At 46.4% G+C, this 17968-nt stretch overlaps 1 protein-coding gene across 6 annotated transcripts in view; it reads right to left on the bottom strand.

Annotated features, from left to right (window-relative positions):
* DGKG (diacylglycerol kinase gamma) overlaps window positions 1-17968 on the bottom strand; it is a 210320-nt gene that overhangs the window by 49957 nt on the left and 142395 nt on the right. For all 6 annotated transcript variants that reach the window (XM_063621931.1, XM_063621932.1, XM_063621929.1 and 3 more), the window contains one exon: window positions 11320-11410. In XM_063621931.1, coding sequence (XP_063478001.1) covers window positions 11320-11410 — 91 coding nt within the window. The remainder of the gene's footprint in view (window positions 1-11319; window positions 11411-17968) is intronic.

Genomic DNA, 17968 nt, shown 5'->3' on the forward strand with positions numbered 1-17968 from the left:
GTAATGCAGCAGGCTTCTTGAAAAGTAGTGAACTTCCTATCTTTGGAGATTCAGGAGGAGGCTGGGTGCCCACTTATCACAACGTGTTAGGATGAGTCTTTTGTGGAGTGGTAAGTGGAACTAAATCCTCTTCCAGTTCCAAAATTCCACATCTACGTTCAGCTTTGTTTTGGCAGGCTAGTGTGTGCTGTGCTGAAAGAGTGCCATCCTGACCCCCCGCTTCCACCCAGCCTTGTCCACCCTGCTGTGTGCTCTGAGTTCTCTGACAGTGAGCTGAGGTGGGCCGGTTAGACTGGAAAGTGGCTGCATCTGTGACAGGGATGATGGAGTTCTGGCGGGTTTGTGTGGGCTCAAGGAATGCAGCATTGAAGCCATGTACACACAACCTGCTTAAGAACATCCCATGGGCAGAAAATGTTTTCTTCCTCTTTAGCCCTCCTCTGTTGCTGTGCCAGGCGGGCACAATGGTGCCTTTGAGAGGGGCAGCTGGAAGGGGGTGTTGGCAGGCAGACTGGAAGTAGAATATTGCAGCTGGGGGTGGGGGTGCCCAAATTCATTTCCAGGAGTGAGCCGGCACAGGGTGCCAGTTTCCAAAACAAAACTGCTGTTTCTCAGAGTTCACAGTGATGGCTTGCTTCAGAGTTGGACAGAAGGCAAAGCTGTTTCCTACCCGCTGCTCCACCCGCCCCAAGTGTTTTTCTTTCTTTCTTTCTTTCTTTCTTTTTTTTAAACTGGTGTGTTAAGGGAATCTTGCTCTGGATGCAGATTAATAGGCTTTGCTGTCTGTCTGGGAAGCTGAGGCCAACCTGGAGTGGATGGGGCTTTTTGAGGGATCACACTTTCCTGCAGACAAAGCAGGGCTTGATGGCCTGGGGGCCGGCAGGGATCATGGGCAGGTAGGCTTCTGAGCCATGAGAGAGGGCTCAGAATGGAGACCCTTTCTGCCCTGCAGGGTGACTTCCACCCTACAGTCACCTGGCACCCTCACGGCCACATGAGCTCTGCCCACTCACTGTCTTAATTCTGTTGGTTGGGAAAGAGGTGGGAGAATGTTGGCATTTCCTGTCCTGGTTCACAGTTGTCCCGGACCCTCTGCTACTATCAAAGATACCACCAATAGCTTCCTAGAGATGGGCGTGGAAGGCCTTCTCACTCACTGTGCAGTTAGGAGAAGGCCTGAGTGCCAGCCATCTTCCCCTTTGTGTTAAAAATGCAGCAAGGTGGGCCCCTTTTTCTGGTAGCTTCCAGGAAAAAGGCATGACTTGAGGCTAGTCAAGTGATCATTTCTAATGTTCACACCAATTGTGGAATTTCCTATACTTGGTTCAATTTTATAATCAACAAAAAACTATTGAGGAATTAGTTCATTTTAGGGATTGTGCTAAGTCCAGGGGTATAGAATGAATAAGATAAAGTCCTTGCTTCAGAAAGCTGACTGCCTAATAGATAGGCCAAGTCCTGAATGGGAGCCCCTTTATCAACTAAATGGACACATGACTTTTCTAAAAGCAAGAGGGTAATGCAGAGGTCATCTCCTACTGCAGGTCCCATGGCATTGTGAAGGGCATATGGGCCGGGGATCACAGATTGAGGCTTGAAACTCATCTGATCTTGGGAGTACTTACTTGTTTTATGAGATGCAGTTTCCTTGGGTAAATAATGGGAATAATACACAACCATGCAGAGCTGTTATAAAGATGAAATAAGACAGAGCTTGCCACATGGTAAGTACTCAGTAAGTTGCTGCTATTGTTATTCATTTGTTGATCCCAATGGGCTTGAGATATAACACGTGTGTGTGCACAGTGGCATTTATCCAACCCCTTGTAGATTCTATGACCTTCTTTAAAGATTCAGTTCTTCTACCTTCTTAATTCCTCTTCTAGTGAAGACTAAGATTGGTAAGTTTATGACCTCACAGGATAAGTTAGAAAAACAAAGACATATCCACTATAGCCAACAAGACATATTTGTATATAATTTTCTCTGTTTAATAACCTGTGATTGTAGAGGAAGAAAAGGATTGTAATGTTTCTCTTCCCTGAGGTTCCCAAATCTCCCGAGTGTGGTGAGGAAGATCATGAATTCCTCTGAATATTCTAAAAAGTCTAGGTCATTCCCCACTGATGGGGCCTCACAGTTTATTATTACTTAAAAGATGCATTTGTTTGGTAGACATTGCTTGGGGAAAGTTATTCTTTTAGTAAGGGACCTTGGTGGTAGAAGACTTATGCTTCCTGGGGCTGGGACAGAGGTAGGCTGAGAGAATCTTCCAGAAGGAAACGTATTGTGGGAGAGCATTCTGACCCAACATGCTGAATCACGTGACCCCCAACTGTGGTCTTCTGAGACTTTCTTGGGCCCCATCTATTAAACATGCTGCATATCCCTCAACAACTACTTTGTGAAAATGTAGGCATAAAACGTAATCTTTAAAAGTTACTTCTAAGTCCATGGAAGACACAAAGTAGATAGAGCCAGGAGTCTGAAGACAAAAGAAAATCAAAGCAATTCACAAAGAACAAAAGAAATGGAAAAGAACAGGAAAATAAAAGCATATGAATGAATTGACACTTGAAGTGAACTACAGGGTGCACATTAGTAAGAAATAAAAAAGAGGGTCATTTAAGAAAGAGAAAAAGTTTTATGTGCCAGAAACTGCAAGCAAACAATGGAATTTTGTAAGGGAAAGTTGACAGAAACAGTTTTTCCTTAGTAAGCTGAACGATTCTAAGCATCAGTGAAGGAAACTTGGAGTCAGCGCATGATTGAAAGAGACAGAGATGGGGATGATGGAGCTGCATTTAAAAATGAATGAAGATTTAATAAGCCAAAGAATCATAGAGGTCCTCAAGAGGCCTGATGTTAAAGAAACAAGGGCTAACATTACTCTAAGATTGAAATGAGGTCAATGTTTTAACAGTGCTGATTCCTGGTTGGTGGGATTGGAGGTTATTTTCTTTTTTGCTCCTCTATATTTTAAAATGTTCGGCCATGAATTTGGATTACCTTTGTAATCAGGAAAAGAGGTTAGCACACATATTAGGAGTAGCAGAAAGAAACCGATTAGGAGGAAGCAGAAAGAAACCAAGTGGTGAGAACTGGTGAATGGGCAAGAAGAAGCAACCAGTAGTGGCAGGAGCTGCTTTGGATAGTCTCACAGTGAAGGTGATGCTAGAATGAGGGAGCTGCTGGGCTGGATTGAGGAAGGGAATAAACTAGAAGGAGGAGCTCTCTCAGGACCATTCTAGCCTTACTTTTGACTCCAGGGTTTGATATGTAATCAGGTTGGCCTCTTATCTTCCATGAACTCAAAATCCCTTCTAGTGCTCTTCTCAACTTTCCCTTCCCCATGCGTGTTTCCATTGCTTCCACTGTGGCTGCATGGATGGGCTGCCCGTCAGCCAATTCCCACTTTCCTTACTCCAGAGAAAGGCTCTACCTGTGGTAGCCGAGAAGAAGGTTCAGATCATGTCAGGAGAGACCAAGACTTGAAGACCTCTTTCCCTCTAGTTTTAAGAGTGTGCAGTGCTGCAGGCGGATGCTAAGACAGAGTCGAGAATGCCCACAGCTGGAGCTTAAGAGCCGGGAGTTCTTTTCTGCACATACTGGTTTGGGTGAACTTAGTCAAGGTACTTAACCTGTGAAGACCTTGATGTCTCTCTTTTAAAAACAATAGCACTGGCCAGGTGCGGTGGCTGACGCCTGTAATCCCAGCACTTTGGGAGGCCGAGGCAGGTGGATCACTTGAGGTCAGGAGTTTGAGATCAGCCTGGCCAACATGGCGAAACCCCATCTCCACAAATAGAAACATTAGCCAGGCATTGTGATGTGTGCCTGTAATCCCAGCTACTTGGGAGGCTGAGGTAGGAGAGTCACTTGAACGTGGGAGGCAGAGGTTGCGGTAAGCTGAGATCGCGCCACTGCACTCCATCCTGGGTGACAGAGCGAGGCTCTGCTTCAAAATAATAATAATAATAATAATAACAATAATAATAATAATAATGGCGCTGGCTTAGATTGGAATAGCTAAAGGTATCTGCCCAATCTTAAAAGATGGTAATCTGACTCATTATTTGTGCTAAATGTTAGTTTTAGAATATGGATTCTCATAGGTGAGACCCATATCCTGATATGGTGATATGGATTGAATATCGCTAGCATATACCCAGCACATCCTTATTTTTTTAATTAAAATTTTTAAAAAAATTTAACCATTTTAAAATGTCAGTGGCATTTAGTACATTCACTCACACTGTCTTTTTAAAGTGTTAGAATAACAGTCATTTGGGTTGGTTCCATTTTGCTGCAATAAAAAAATGTTGCATTGCACCTCCATGCTGATGTGTGAGAAACTCTCTAGATCAATGTTGAGAAGAATTTGCTGGGTCATATAGGCTATAAATGCATTTTCGGCTTGGCATGTATTGCTGAACCGCCCTCCAAAGTGGCTTACCACTGATGTTCCCACCAGCAGTGTCTGAGAGTTCTCATTTCTGCTCCTCCTCACAGATAGTGGCTGGGTTTTCATGGAACTCCATAGAGCAGTTAAAAGTGACCAACCAGGCCAGGTGCAGTAGTTCATGCATGTAATCCCAGCACTTTGGGAGGCCAAAGTGGGCTGATCACTTGAGGTCAGGAGTTCAAGACCAGCCTGGCCAACATGGCAAAACCCCGTCTCTACTAAAAATACAAAAATTAACTGGATATGGTGGTGGGTGCCTGTAATTGCAGCTACTTGGGAGACTGAGGCGGGAGAATCACTTGAACCTGGAAGGCAGAGGTTGCAGTGAGCCAAGATTGTGCCATTGCACTCCAGCTGGGGCGACAAGAGTGAAACTCCTTCTCAAAAAAAAAAAAAAAAAAAAACAAACAGTGACCAACCTGCTCTATCAGCACTAACATGGAGTGACCTCAAGAACATAAAGGTGAGTCCAAAGGTCAGTCTGGAGCATAAAGAGGCTGGGGGCTTCAGCTTTATCTGTAATATTTTATTTCTTCTGTTGAAAAATAGTTGAAGGGGCCAGGTGCGGTGGCTCACGCCTGTAATCCCAGCACTTTGGGAGGCCGAGGTGGGTGGGTCACCTGAGGTTAGGAGTTCAAGACCAGCCTGGCAAACATGGCAAAGCCCTGTGTCTACTAAAAATACAAAAATTAACTAGGCGCGGTGGCGGGCACCTATAATCCCAGCTACTCAGGAGGCTGAGGCAGGAGGATCACTTGAACCCAGGAGGAAGGGGTTTCAGTGAGCTAAGATTGCGCCACCACACTCCAGCCTGGGTGACAGCATGAGCTCCATCTCAAAAAAAAAAAAAAAAAAACAACAACCACAACAACAAAAAATGGAAAAACAGTTGAAGGAAATAAGACAAAATAATGACAATATCAATTCTGAGTGAGGGGGAGTTGGGAGTATTTGATATACTATTCTCAAGACTTTTCTGTATTAAAAAAATCCTCAATTAAAAGGAGTAATTGATGTGCAGAGATTCCCAAAATATACTGGATAACCAGATTTTTTTCTTTTGAGCAGCTTCCAGATTTGGACTTACTTCCCCTCCATCGAAGTTTATATTAGTTCATATTAGTGGAGCTGGCTGGCCTTCCCTTGTGAATATGTTTTAAAGATTGGATTAAATATCAAGGAATTGGGCCGGGCACAGTGGCTCATGCCTGTAATCCCAGCACTTTGGGACGCTGAGGCAGGTGGATCACGAGGTCAGGAGTTCGAGACCATCCTGGCCTACATGGTGAAATCCTGTCTCTACTAAAAATGCAAAAATTAGCTGGGTGTGGGGGTGCATGCCTATAGTTTCAGCTACTTGGGATGCTGAGGGAGGAGAATCACTTGAACCTGGGAGGCGGAGGTTGCAGTAAGCCAAGATCACACTACTGCACTCCAGCCTGGCAACAGAGCAAGACTCTGTCAAAAAAAAAAAAAAAAAAGAAAAAAACCCCAGGAATTTTGGAAGTTCTTATTTTTAGCCAGTGAAATGAAACATCTCTACAAAATGTAAAATAAGTGCTTGAGTTGAAGCCTGTCTGGTTTGCTCTACCTATGATCCCATCCAGAAACCTCTGCAAGGTTATTCTGGGCCTGGGGTAGGGGAGGTGACTCACTGTATGCCTCCCTCGCCCCACCCCCCACCTGCTTAATCAGGTGAAATCAGGTTAGAATGAATATTAAGAGCCTCTGGAAGGGAAGAGATGTCAGAGAGGAGTACCCTGAGAGATCGCCTTAGACCAGGGATGGTGAGGGTGGGGGTGTGGGTGACATGCTGGCTTCTTTTTTTTTTTTTTTTTTTTGAGACGGAGTTTGCTTTTGTCACCCAGGCTGGAAGGCAATGGCCTGGTCTCCACTCACTGCAACCTCTGCCTCCCGGGTTCAAGAGATTCTCCTGCCTCAGCCCCCCGAGTAGCTGGGATTACAGGCACATGCCATCACACCAGGCTAATTTTGTGTTTTTAGTAGAGATGAGGGTTCACCATGTTGGCCAGGCTGGTCTCGAACTCCTGACCTCAGGTGATCTGCCCACCTCAGCCTCCCAGAGTGCTGGGATTGTAGGCATGAGCCACCGCACCCAGCTGACATGCTGGCTTCTTAATTAGGGCCCACAACGATTTATGGAGCACCCAGTTTCCAGGTACAGCACTCACGTTCACAGGCCTTCCTTTGTGGTCTCATAGAAGAAGCATCTAGGGTGAACGTTTGCAATATTTTTTATGCTCCCGTTTTGACAAATGGAAAAAATTGTTTCCGCTTTTAACGTTATCTGAAATGTCAAAATAAAGACTGGGAATAAGGACACTGGATATGCCCAAACCTGGTTGAGAGTCTGTGCTCTAGACTGAGCTTCTCAAGTGCCAGTACTGCCCAGAAACTCTCGGGTGTCTGGCAAACCTGGATTTGAAGCCTGACCTGATCGCTTGTAGGTTATGGACCTCAGGTGAGCTTCTTACCTTCTCTCAGCCTGTGTCCCCCTTCTCTGGAAAGGTGATTATGACACCTGCCACTTAGGGCTGCTTTGCAGATTCCATGAGGCACTTAGCACCACTGCCAGTTACATAAAAAAACAAAAACAAAAAGCCCTGAAAACTTTAATCCTAATAATGGCCTTGGGAGGTAGACTAACTCCTATGCCCCCCATTTTATAGATGAGAATACTGAGGCTCAGATATACAGTTCAATAAGTTGCTTAACCTAAGCACAGACCAGGGCTCACTGCCAGGCCTTTTGACTCCAAGTCAGGGCCCTGGCCATGTGTCTACAGGTCAGCAGGAGATTTAGAGTCACCTTCTCCCCTGCCTGAGTCACAGGCAGGGCCAGGAGTGATTTGACTCACGTGGCTCTGTAGGACTCTTTGCATCTAGTTTCCTTAGCACTAGGTAAGCAAGTGCCATATTGAACAGCTTTTGTGTGTTCTGTGGACTCCCTTCAGTTTCTCTTTTGTCCAGTTGGCCCAGTTGGCCACAAGCTTTGTTTCAGAGATGAGACCAAGTCTCCTATTCCTTCTCAAACAGCCACTAGCCTCGGAGAAATCACCTGTATATCACACAAATGGCTTTCTTTTCTTTTCTTTTTTTTTTTTTGGAGACAGAGTCTCGCTCTGTTCCCCAGGCTGGAGTGCAGTGGCGCGATCTTGGCCCACTGCAACCTCTGCCTCCCAGGCTCAAGCCATCCTCCTACCTCAGCCTCCCAAGTAGCTGGTATTACAGGCCTGCACCACCACACCCGGCTAATTTTTGTATTTTTAGTAGAGACAGGGTTTCACCATGTTGGCCAGGCTGGTCTCAAACTCCTGACCTCAGGTGATCCACCGGCCTTGGCTTCTCAATGTGCTGGGATTACAGGCGTGAGCCACTGCGCCTCGCCATGCAAATGGATTTTAATGAAGACCTTCCCTGCAGTCTCTCATTTGAGCTTTAAGTTTCACCATCTAACGTTTTACCAGATTGGCAAAAAAAAAAAAAAAAGAAAAAAAAAAAAAAGGAAGAACCTAAATAGATTTCATTGTTCCCCTAAGTTCCTTACAGTTGTGCTCTTCCTCTGGTCGCTGAACCTGTCAACCTCAGTTCCCTCATCCGTAAAGTGAGGACATTAATATTGGCCCTGCCTGTTCTGTGCATCAAAATAAATGAGATGCTGTGTGGGAGACCTTTTGCAAACCTTAAGGCAGTTTTCCTCCTCTCTGACTCTCTCTCCTATGATCCAGCCTGAATCTATTCCTTCCTCAAATGAGAAGTAGGACTGAGTCTTCTGTTCTTTGCAAAGCATTTCTCAGCGCACCTGCCCAGCTGCATGAGCTGAGAGGAAATCAGCATATTAAGGAGGAAGAAACAGTGCCTCCTGCTGAAGTCTTTACCCGCTTCTAGCACCTGTTAGGTAAATCTCTATTTATTGAGTTCCAAGCTAAATTCTCTCTAAAAGACCTGGAATCTTCTCTCCTATCAGTTTTCAGCAATGAAGTTTTGGTTGAGAGACTGAATGTACCTGAACCTAATTTTTAAAATGTGATAATACTTGCCTTGCTGCGTTGTCATAGCATATTAGGACATGTTATGGTCGGCAGTCAAAGCACGTGACTTTTTCCTGTCCTACTGGACTTTTCTCTCCTTCACTTTACCCTTCTACTTTTTTTTTTTTTTTTTTTTTTTTTTTTTTTTTTTAAGACGGTGTCTTGCTCTGTCTTGCCCAGGCTGGAGTGCAGTGGCACGATCTCAGCTCACTGCAGCCTCTGCCTCCTGGGTTCAAGCGATTCTCCCGTCTCAGCCTCCGGAGTAGCTGGGACTACAGGCGCCCACCACCCATACCTGGCTAATTTTTGTACTTTTAGTAGAAACAGTGTTTCACCATGTTGGCCAAGCTGGTCTCAAACTCCTGACTGCTGGTGATCCACCCGCCTCGGCTTCCCAAAGTGCTGGGATTACAACTGTGAGCCACTGCACCTGGCCCAGTTTACCCTTCTAAATCTCTGCGCCTCAGCTTGCTTCTCCATAAAATGGGGATAATAATCTCTGGACTACTTAGCTCACAGGGTCGGTTGTGTGACTTTGAAATAAAGGCTGTGGTGCGGAATTGAAGATGGTGAAATGTAGGAGCAATGCCTCAGTGGGGTTATTTGCTGGCCTTGGGCTGGGGAGTCATGTGCTGGTTCTCAAAGGCCCGGCCTGTTGTCTGCGGCAACTACGTTTAGAAGGTCCCTTAGCATAGCTGCTCTTACCAGCTCTTCCTGAGGCCCCTGACCCTCTCCCATCTCCCTGCAAGGCTCTGCGGTCTCCTTACACCTGTTACCCCCATGCCTCGCCCTGTCTTTCTCTCTTAGTCCGCCTCTGGATCGCAAGGCACAGGACCATTCACTGCTATTCTCTGGATACAGAAATGGTGCCTGCCCCAATCCTGAGGGCTGTCAGAAGCTGCCCATCACATGACACGCTCAGCCCCACTCCCCCAGCTAACCCTCATGAATAAATACTAAAAAGACTCATTATGGAGAGATAAGGAAAACAGGAAGTGCTTCTGAAAGCTCCCAACAACACCGTCCCTCCAGACCCAACACCCCCTCCAGAGGCCACCAGTGTCTTTAGCAATGAGGCCCCCTCTGCGGTTGAGGAAGAGCCTCTGTCTCTCAAACCCAGAGGGGACTGTGGGGCCTGGAGCCGGGAGGGCAGGCCAGAGGCAGGGGAGCTGGGTTGCTGTATTCTGGGCACGATTTCAAGGCCAGCTGCAGGGAGAACAAGCAGTCGCTGTGCGCCTGCAGCTGGCTGTGGTTAGGCCAGGGCTGTCCCTCACTTGTGGTATATTTAAAGAGACCCCACCAGACGGCCGTGCCAAGGGGAAAAAATGCACACACATCCCTGTAAGCCACACTCGGTTCCCCTGCCAAGGCCTCTCCTTCCTCAGCTCCCAGCACTGCGTTCACACATCAAGAGAGGAGGACCGGCTTCTCAGACTCCCTATGTGCCACCTGGGGACACACACCCTGGCGCCTGGCCTCTCTGCCCTCTTACCAAGCTGGCCAAAAGTTCAGGGGATTAGCCAGATCGGCGCCTCCCACCCTGGCGTTGGTAACCAACCCAGCAACCGAAGAGGAGAGGCAGGCAGATGAGTCAAATGCAGCCGCACAGAACCTCTGGCTTCGTGTTTTGTTTGTGAAAACTCCCTGTGAGTGAGAAGCACAGGGGCCCTTCCGGCAGGGAGGGACAGGGCTTTCCTACACCACTCCAGGCCACAGGCGCCTCCTCCAGGGAGGCCCAGGCCCCACTGGACTGCAGTGAGGTCTTAGAGGCCAAGCTGGTGGGCCAAGATGAGCCCACCCTGGCTGAACTCTCTGGCTGCCTCTTCCACTTGTTTTTCTCAAGTGAAAACAAGACTACAGGTCTAAATCCCACAGGCCTGGTAGTAAGAACTCTGGGCAAGAGAACCAATGGGCGTAAAGTCCCATGGAGCAGGTGTGCATAGAAGTTTGGGCTTTCAGGTGGCCAGAGACCAAGGAGCTGCCCTCATAGCAGTCAATGAGAGGGCTTCCGGAGCGAAGCCTAGCCAATATGGGGTGAGAGGGTGGGAAGTGGGCAGCTTATCAACCAGGGGAGGGGAGCCAGCAGGCAGACTGTCTGAGGCAGGCCCCTACAAGTGCCGGAAGAGTTAGTGAAACACAAGTGCACCAACAGGATTGGCTACATAATTTGTGGGGCCTAGTTCAAAATGAAAATGCCAGGTTCTTTGTTAGAAAATTATCAAGGATTTCAAGACAGTGACAGAATAGCACGAAACCAAGGGCCCTTCTAAGCACAGGGACATTTTGTGTTGCACACCCACAAAACTGACCCTGGGTACCTGTGAGTCAGCTCCTTGAAGCAGATGTGAAAATCAAGGCAGGTCAGCTGGGGGATGTCTGGCTGCAGCCCCTATACTCCCCACCCATGCTGCCCCGTAACACCAGTTCCCAGACTTCTACCAGGCTTGGGACATTGTCTCTCCAGCAGCAGCCCCTCTCTCTGTGCTGACAGCAATGGAGACTTTACCTCTCAGAAAAGAGGGAATCACAAGGCCACGGTGGAAGGAGGGCGGAGGGCTGGAATGAAGTGTGGCTCTGGGGTCTCGAGGCCTCTGAGTCCCACAGTCCCCCAGGGATTCTCTAGACAGGCCAATAGAGCCTTCCAAGTGAGGATATGGAGGTGTTTTGGAACAGGATGGAGAAACAACACAGACTACGGTCTGGGTCACCTCTTCAGGTCCCAAGAGGATACATCCTGTGCATGTGTGACAGTCTAGGAGCAGAGCCAAGATCCAGGAAGCCTTCTCCCCACTTGGGAACTTACCTCCAACTCAATGTGGTCATGGAGTTTCTTGCAGGTCGCTGCAAAAGTTTCCGAGGTGCCAAATTCAAAGTACCACAGCTTGTTCTTCATCCTGGACCACAAAGCAGAGAGATGCCTCAATATTCCATGCTTGAAATGCTCATGTAAAATAGCTATGTTCTTTGGATTGGGAGTCCCAAGCCTTCAGCAATTTCCCCAATCTTACATTTTCAGCACTTGTTAATCAGATGATCAAGGAATAGAAATTTTTTACCAACTGTTCTTGCTCGGAACTTAGGGAAAATCCACTTATTTCTTAGACATCATGGCAACCCTGGGTGAACTACCAACTGCTCCCCGAGCTTCCTGGTCAGAACAGGAAGAAGGTCTCTGTAGCTGCATTAAGGAAAGAGCTCTATGAGAAGTCAAGCCAGAGGTGGCAAATATCAATACAGTGCTCTGGCCACTGTCCTTTCCATTACTCAGGCAGAACTCTCTTTTGGGTATGTTTGGGGTGTAAAGGGAAGATCCTTCTAAGGCTTGAGGGATGTGCAGTCTCAGGACAGAGGAGGGATCTCCACACTAACCCAGCTAAAATGCGTGCCTCATTGCCCAGGCTCTGATTGGGGAAAGCAGAATAGCAAGAATTAGATACAGATTTGCAGGCAAGTTGGAAAAAAAGAAGAGTTGATTGGTAGCAATAATCACCTCCCCTCTTCCTCAAATGTATTTGCTTAGGCCATGGCAATCCTTCAGTTAAGGGCAAGCATTGTCATATTTGCTTCAAAGTAAGAGTTCACTACTTTGAGCTTTAAAAATTTTCAGCATTTTCCTTAAGAGAAAAAAAAAATCAATCAATGGGGTTCCCATGTAGCTGGGGGCTTTGCAAAGTCAGATGGTGTGTCCTGACACTTGGTGCTTTTGATCAGATGGTCTCTCTAGGAAGTGTTTCTGAAGGTATTCCATTCCTTCCACCCCAACTGTCACCCCATTATCAGGGGTTGGCTAAGAGAAGGGACACCTGTCCAGTTTACGAGCTGACAGATTTTGCTAAGGAAGGATTAAACAAAATCACATTCTTCTTGGCACTCAGAAGAGAGGATGCCACCTTGCGTGGTGCTAATCCTCTCTCCTCAGGTTTGCAGATGAAGGGGAAAGGAGCAGTCTTCAGAGGGAAGAGGGCTCTTATTTTTTCCTCATGTTCCTTAGGTTGTAGCAGATGACTCTCCAGAATAATAGACACAACTCCTTTCTGCAGATTTCCCCAAGCGTCTACCTAGAACTTGAAGATGAAACTGTGTTCTTCCATTGCATGAAGACTTCTGAGATCTAGTTGGTTGGGAAATAGCTTCTCTGACTCTTAGTATGCATGAAAAGAACTAATAAATGATGAAGAAAGTAAGAGTAAGCAAGCTCTGGGAATTATGCCTCATGAACAAAGTTAGAAGAGCTGGGTGTACTATAAGCAGATCGGTGCTTCTCAACCCATGTGCTGTGGCACAGGCATACCTGGGATGTCAGTCTCCTCAGCCTGCAGAGCAGCCAGGTGGGATCTGGGACAGGCTGAGCCCCAATGCTATGGCAAACATTCTCATTTGTATTCCCAGTGTGCCACACATAGATTTTCTACGCATTTCATTTTCTATGCATGCCATGATGATGTAAAATAATTGGGGGAAACATTGTTCTAGATCACTGATTCTCTGTATGCACAGTAATGTCATATCTAATCACTTGGGGATTTTATGAAGATGCACATTCTGATTCAGTGGTTTAGGGTTAGGGCCCAAGATTCCTCATTTTCAGTGCTGCTGGTCTAGGGGATACTGTGAGTCACGTGGATCTGGAGACTATGCCTGTGGTTCTCAAACATTGGTATTTATAAGAATTACCTGGGGAATGTGATTAAAATGCTGCTTCCAGGGCTCCAATCTATAGAGATTCTATGAGATAGTTGTGGAACGGGGCCCAGGATTGTGTATTTTTATGTGTGTCCAAGTGATCATTATGCAGATGGTCAGTGGACAGGACATTGCTGTAGATCCCAGTGAAATGAAAACATGGAAAAGGACAGAACCAGTTAAACCTGAAGGAGAGGATTCTCCAGGGAGGACAGAACAAGGGTCAGTGCCTTTCCACAGTCGATGATGGCAAAAGACTAAGTAACAGGAAAAACATAGATTGTCATAAATGTTAAAGCTGAGCATTCCTTTTTGGCAGCAAGAGCATCTCTGTAGCCAGGAGACTTGTTTGTGATTCCATTTTCAAATATCACTGCTGGCCTGAATCATGACTTTTGAAAGTTATTGCCAGGAGATTTAGAGTTTCAATAAAAGTTTCCGGAAGCCACAGCTATTTTTGCCCAGTAGTAGCTCTTCCGATGAGCTAATAAAGGTTAAGAGGTCATGGTTAGGTCAGCATCGCAGAATAACTGAGAAGATCAAACGGACTACTCATTTATTGCTGGCTGTGTAACCTTTGACAAGTGATTTAATGTTTTTAAGCCTCAGTTTCCTCATCTCTAAAATACAGATAAGAAAAATATCTGCTTCAAGAGGTAGTTGAAAAGTTAAATGAGATGACAGCAAAGCACTTCACATAGGCTTGCTCTATAGTAGGCTCATCAAGAATGCCAGCTACTTACTTATTAGCTATTATTATTTCAGTGTCTTGAGCTGGCATATCTGGATAACATAGTGAGGCAAAAATGACAGATAAGGATGTGTAGCTACAGATATTATATATTAATATTTTTCTGGGCAAGAAAAAATGTGATCATATTTATTAAATTATGTGTCATGACTTTTGGTGAAAAAAATATGTTCCCCATATGTCCTTAATAGATTTTTCCAGAGTCATACCACGCCCTAATCCTTGATTAATTATCTTGACTGGTCACACAATTGGCCAAAGTGATGTTAATTGCTAATATACTTCTGAGAAAGTGCATGTTTGGTGTGAGACAAAGTATTCATCAATTCAACAGACATTCCTTGTGCCAGGGACTAGAGAGGGTGTGCCTGGTACAACAAAGAACAAAATAGCATTCCATGAACTGGATATCTGGAAAAGACAGACAGGAAGCAGACCACAGTGTGGTCGGCCAAGAACCAGGCACCAGGGTTCGTAGCAGAAGGGACACTCCATTCTTAGAAGGATGTAGAAGGCAAACAGGGAAGGTGGAGAAAGCATTTCAGGCAAAGAAGGAAGCTAGGCCATGGGACAGGCAAGAGAGAGAATAGTCTTGCTGGAGGGGACACAGAACTCAAGGTAGGGCTTGGCCAGGTAAGGCTGGAGGCAGACAGGAGCAAGACTGTGAAGAGTGGGCATGCCACACTCAGGGGTTTGTGCTTTATCTTAAAATCTGGTGGGGCGTGACGGCTCACACCTGTAATCCCAGTGCTTTGGGAGGCAGAGGCAGGTGGATCACCTGAGGTCAGGAGTTCGAGACCAGCCTGGCCAACATGGTGAAACCCCGTCTCTACTAAAAATGCAAAAATTAGCCAGGTATGGTGGCGGGCACTGGTAATCCCAGTGGCTTGGGAAGCTGAGGTGGGAGAATTGCTTGAACCCGGGAGGCGGAGGCTGCAGTGAGCTGAGAATGCACCACTGTACTCCAGCCTGGGTGACAGAGTGAGAACCCCGTCTCAAAAAAAAAAAAATTCTGTAGGGAGTCATGGACCATCCTCAAGTGGTTGGGGAGGGGGATATGGTGACAGTAGTGACCTGATCAGATTTAGGTTTTTTAAAGATCATTCTGTTCCAGGTGTGGAGAAGGGACTGGAAAGAGAGGTACAGACTGGAAGTTTGGAAAATAGTTTTGAGGTGGTGTAGAAATCCAGGAGATAACTGGGAAGGGCCTGAACAAGGGTCATGACAATAGCATTAGAAGAGAAGAGCAGGGGAGAGTCACAGGCTAAAATTTAGGAGTTATTTTAGCTTACGGAACAAAAAAGAGGGGTCACAGTGATAGCCAAGTTTTTGTCTTAGACAGCATGATAGATGGCAGGTGCCATTTCCTGAGAGAGGGGCACAGGATATTGATTCTCCAGTGGCAGTCGTCTTTGTAACCGAAAGACAGCACTTTTGTTTTTGGTTAATCTTTTCATTCATCCATCCATCCATTGAATATTTATGGACCCCTACTATGGGCCAGGTGCTGTGTAGGGCTTGGAGATAAGTGATGAATAAGACAAGCAAAACCCCTGCCCCACCCCTCAACCCCCCCTTTTTGGGGGTGGGGTGGGGCAGAGTCTCATTCTGCCTCCCAGGCTGGAGTACAGTGGTACAATCTTGGCTCACTGCAACCTCTGCCTCACCGGTTCAAGCGATTCTCATGCCTCAGCCTCCTGAGTAGCTGGGATTACAGGCACGTGCCACCATTCCCGGCTAGTTTTTGTATTTTTAGTAGAGACGGGGTTTCACCATGTTGGCCAGGCTGGTCTTGAACTCCTGGCCTTATGTAATCCACCCACCTTGGCCTCCCAAAGTATTGGGATTGCAGGCCGCCGCACCCAGCTGAGCTTATACACTTTTAATAGCGTCACCAAGACCTAACATTGAACCTCTGACCCACAAGGGACGTGGCTTTTAGATATGTTCAAAATGGCAATGCTTCTATTTCTCCTCTTTTAACGCAGGCACTTTTTGGCTAGAAGTGAATGCATTCTATTCCCATGGACCTTTGGTTTTGCACTCTGCTAAACATTTTACACACACCATCTCCTTCAGTTCTCAGAAGAAGCATACAGGTAGGTTACTCTAAGATTTCCTTATTGTTACAAATAAGGGCATTCACAGATGGAAGTGAATTCTCCTCTGCCTTGTCTTCCTTTTCCTTTATCATCACCAGCACACCACCACCACCACCCATTTCCAAAGCCTTTAGGAAAAACCTATAGGCACGTGGTACCCTACAATTTGAGCTGGGAGATGCAGCCCCCACTCTCCCTGACTACCAGAGAGCCTGAGTGCAATGTTCCTTCTTCTCTTTCGAAGATGTCTCCCCTGCTACTTTACTCTTAGCCCTTGTTGGAGGACTGTTGCTGCAGAATGTGGCACTGAGCTTTTGTCTGTTTCATCTTCTACTGTACAAGAATATGGCATCTGAGAGCTGAGAGGCTAGGGTTCATGACTGGCTTTGCCACTCACTGGCTGGGCAAGTTATTTAAATTATTTGAACCTTCACTTCTTCTACAAAATGGGAACATTATTTTCTACTCACAAAGTCGTGAGGCTTATGTGGCAAATGCAAAGTACCAAGCAGGTGTTTAATGCATAGTAAGTGCTCAGTAGCGCTTCTTCCTCGTTGCTAGGAGACACATGATTGGAAGAAGACACATTCCCCAAAGGCTGCAGGGGTAAAGGCGGGTCTACTGTGGGGAGTCTATCGTAGGTGGCCCATATTTTTTGAAGAAAATAAAACTAACAATGTTTTCGTGGCCGCTGGAATGCTTTTTCTGCATCTCTCTTCCTGAGTTGTCTTTGGCCCACCATTTTTTTCCCCTCTTATAATCACCTTTCAGCTGGAGATGACTAATCCTTAACCAGCTGTTCTGAGGCTGATTTCTAGTTCCATGAAACTCCTAGGTTCATTGTCAGGCTCTGAACTATCCAGATGGACCCATTCTTGAGGCAGAAGATCCTCCTGTGTGCTCCAAGCGACTCTCAGCCACATGGAGAAATGGCAAATACAAATAGTGACACCATGGCTCAACTCTATTTCTGGGTTTTCTTAATTGCCCCCTGGCTTATAAGAAAATAACATCAATTGCACACTAGCTAGTTGAATCTTTTCATTAGACAGATGAGAGAAAAAATGAGACTAACTAAAAATGTTCTTTTATGTTTGTCAGCAATTTAGGGCTGAAATCCATCATCCTGACAGCTATGAATAGCCTGTTTTCAAGGATGTCCACAGTGAAACCCAGCTAGCTGCTGGCCATTCACTTTACCAGCAGAGGCTACGTACTCAGCTTCCTACAGCACCCCGAGCTTCTGGGGACCCTTTCCTGAGAATCAAGGAAGTTTTAAGGGCATTGGGCTTTTGAAGTTGTCAAAACATGAAAACATTTATTTGGGCTTAGAAGTCTACACAGAGAACACTACAGTTATTTCTAGAAATAGAAGCCCTTGAAGTGAAGGTATTCCTCTTTGTGGTTTGGACTTTGATAATCAGGTTCTCTGAGTGACTCATAACTCACATAGTTAGTTAGGCCTTGGGTGTCAGCATTAGGTTGGGAGGCCTGGTGAAACAGATGCTACCCACAAGATGGTGTTCTGTATTGCATGGGGGGAGGGCAGAATGATTTAGTGGAGACTGTGCTGCACCAGCGGGCAGAGCGGCCTCCCAGACCCTATTATCAAACCCACCAGCACGTGACTTCACGAGAGTCACTCAGCATCCTCAGGCCTCAGACTCCTCATCTTAAAAATGAAGGGCTTGGGGCCGGGCACAGTGGCTCACACCTGTAATCCAAGCACTTTGGGAGGCCGAGGCGGGTGGATCATGAGGTCAGGAGATCGAGACCATCCTGGCCAACATGGTGAAACCCTGTCTCTACTAAAAATACAAAAAATTAGCTGGGCATGGTGGTGCATGCCTGTAATCCCAGCTACTCAGGAAGCTGAGGCAGGAGAATCACTTGAACCAGGGAGTTGGAGGTGGCAA

Source organism: Symphalangus syndactylus, chromosome 17 (genome assembly GCF_028878055.3).
Source record: "Symphalangus syndactylus isolate Jambi chromosome 17, NHGRI_mSymSyn1-v2.1_pri, whole genome shotgun sequence".
Lineage (NCBI taxonomy): Eukaryota > Metazoa > Chordata > Mammalia > Primates > Hylobatidae > Symphalangus > Symphalangus syndactylus.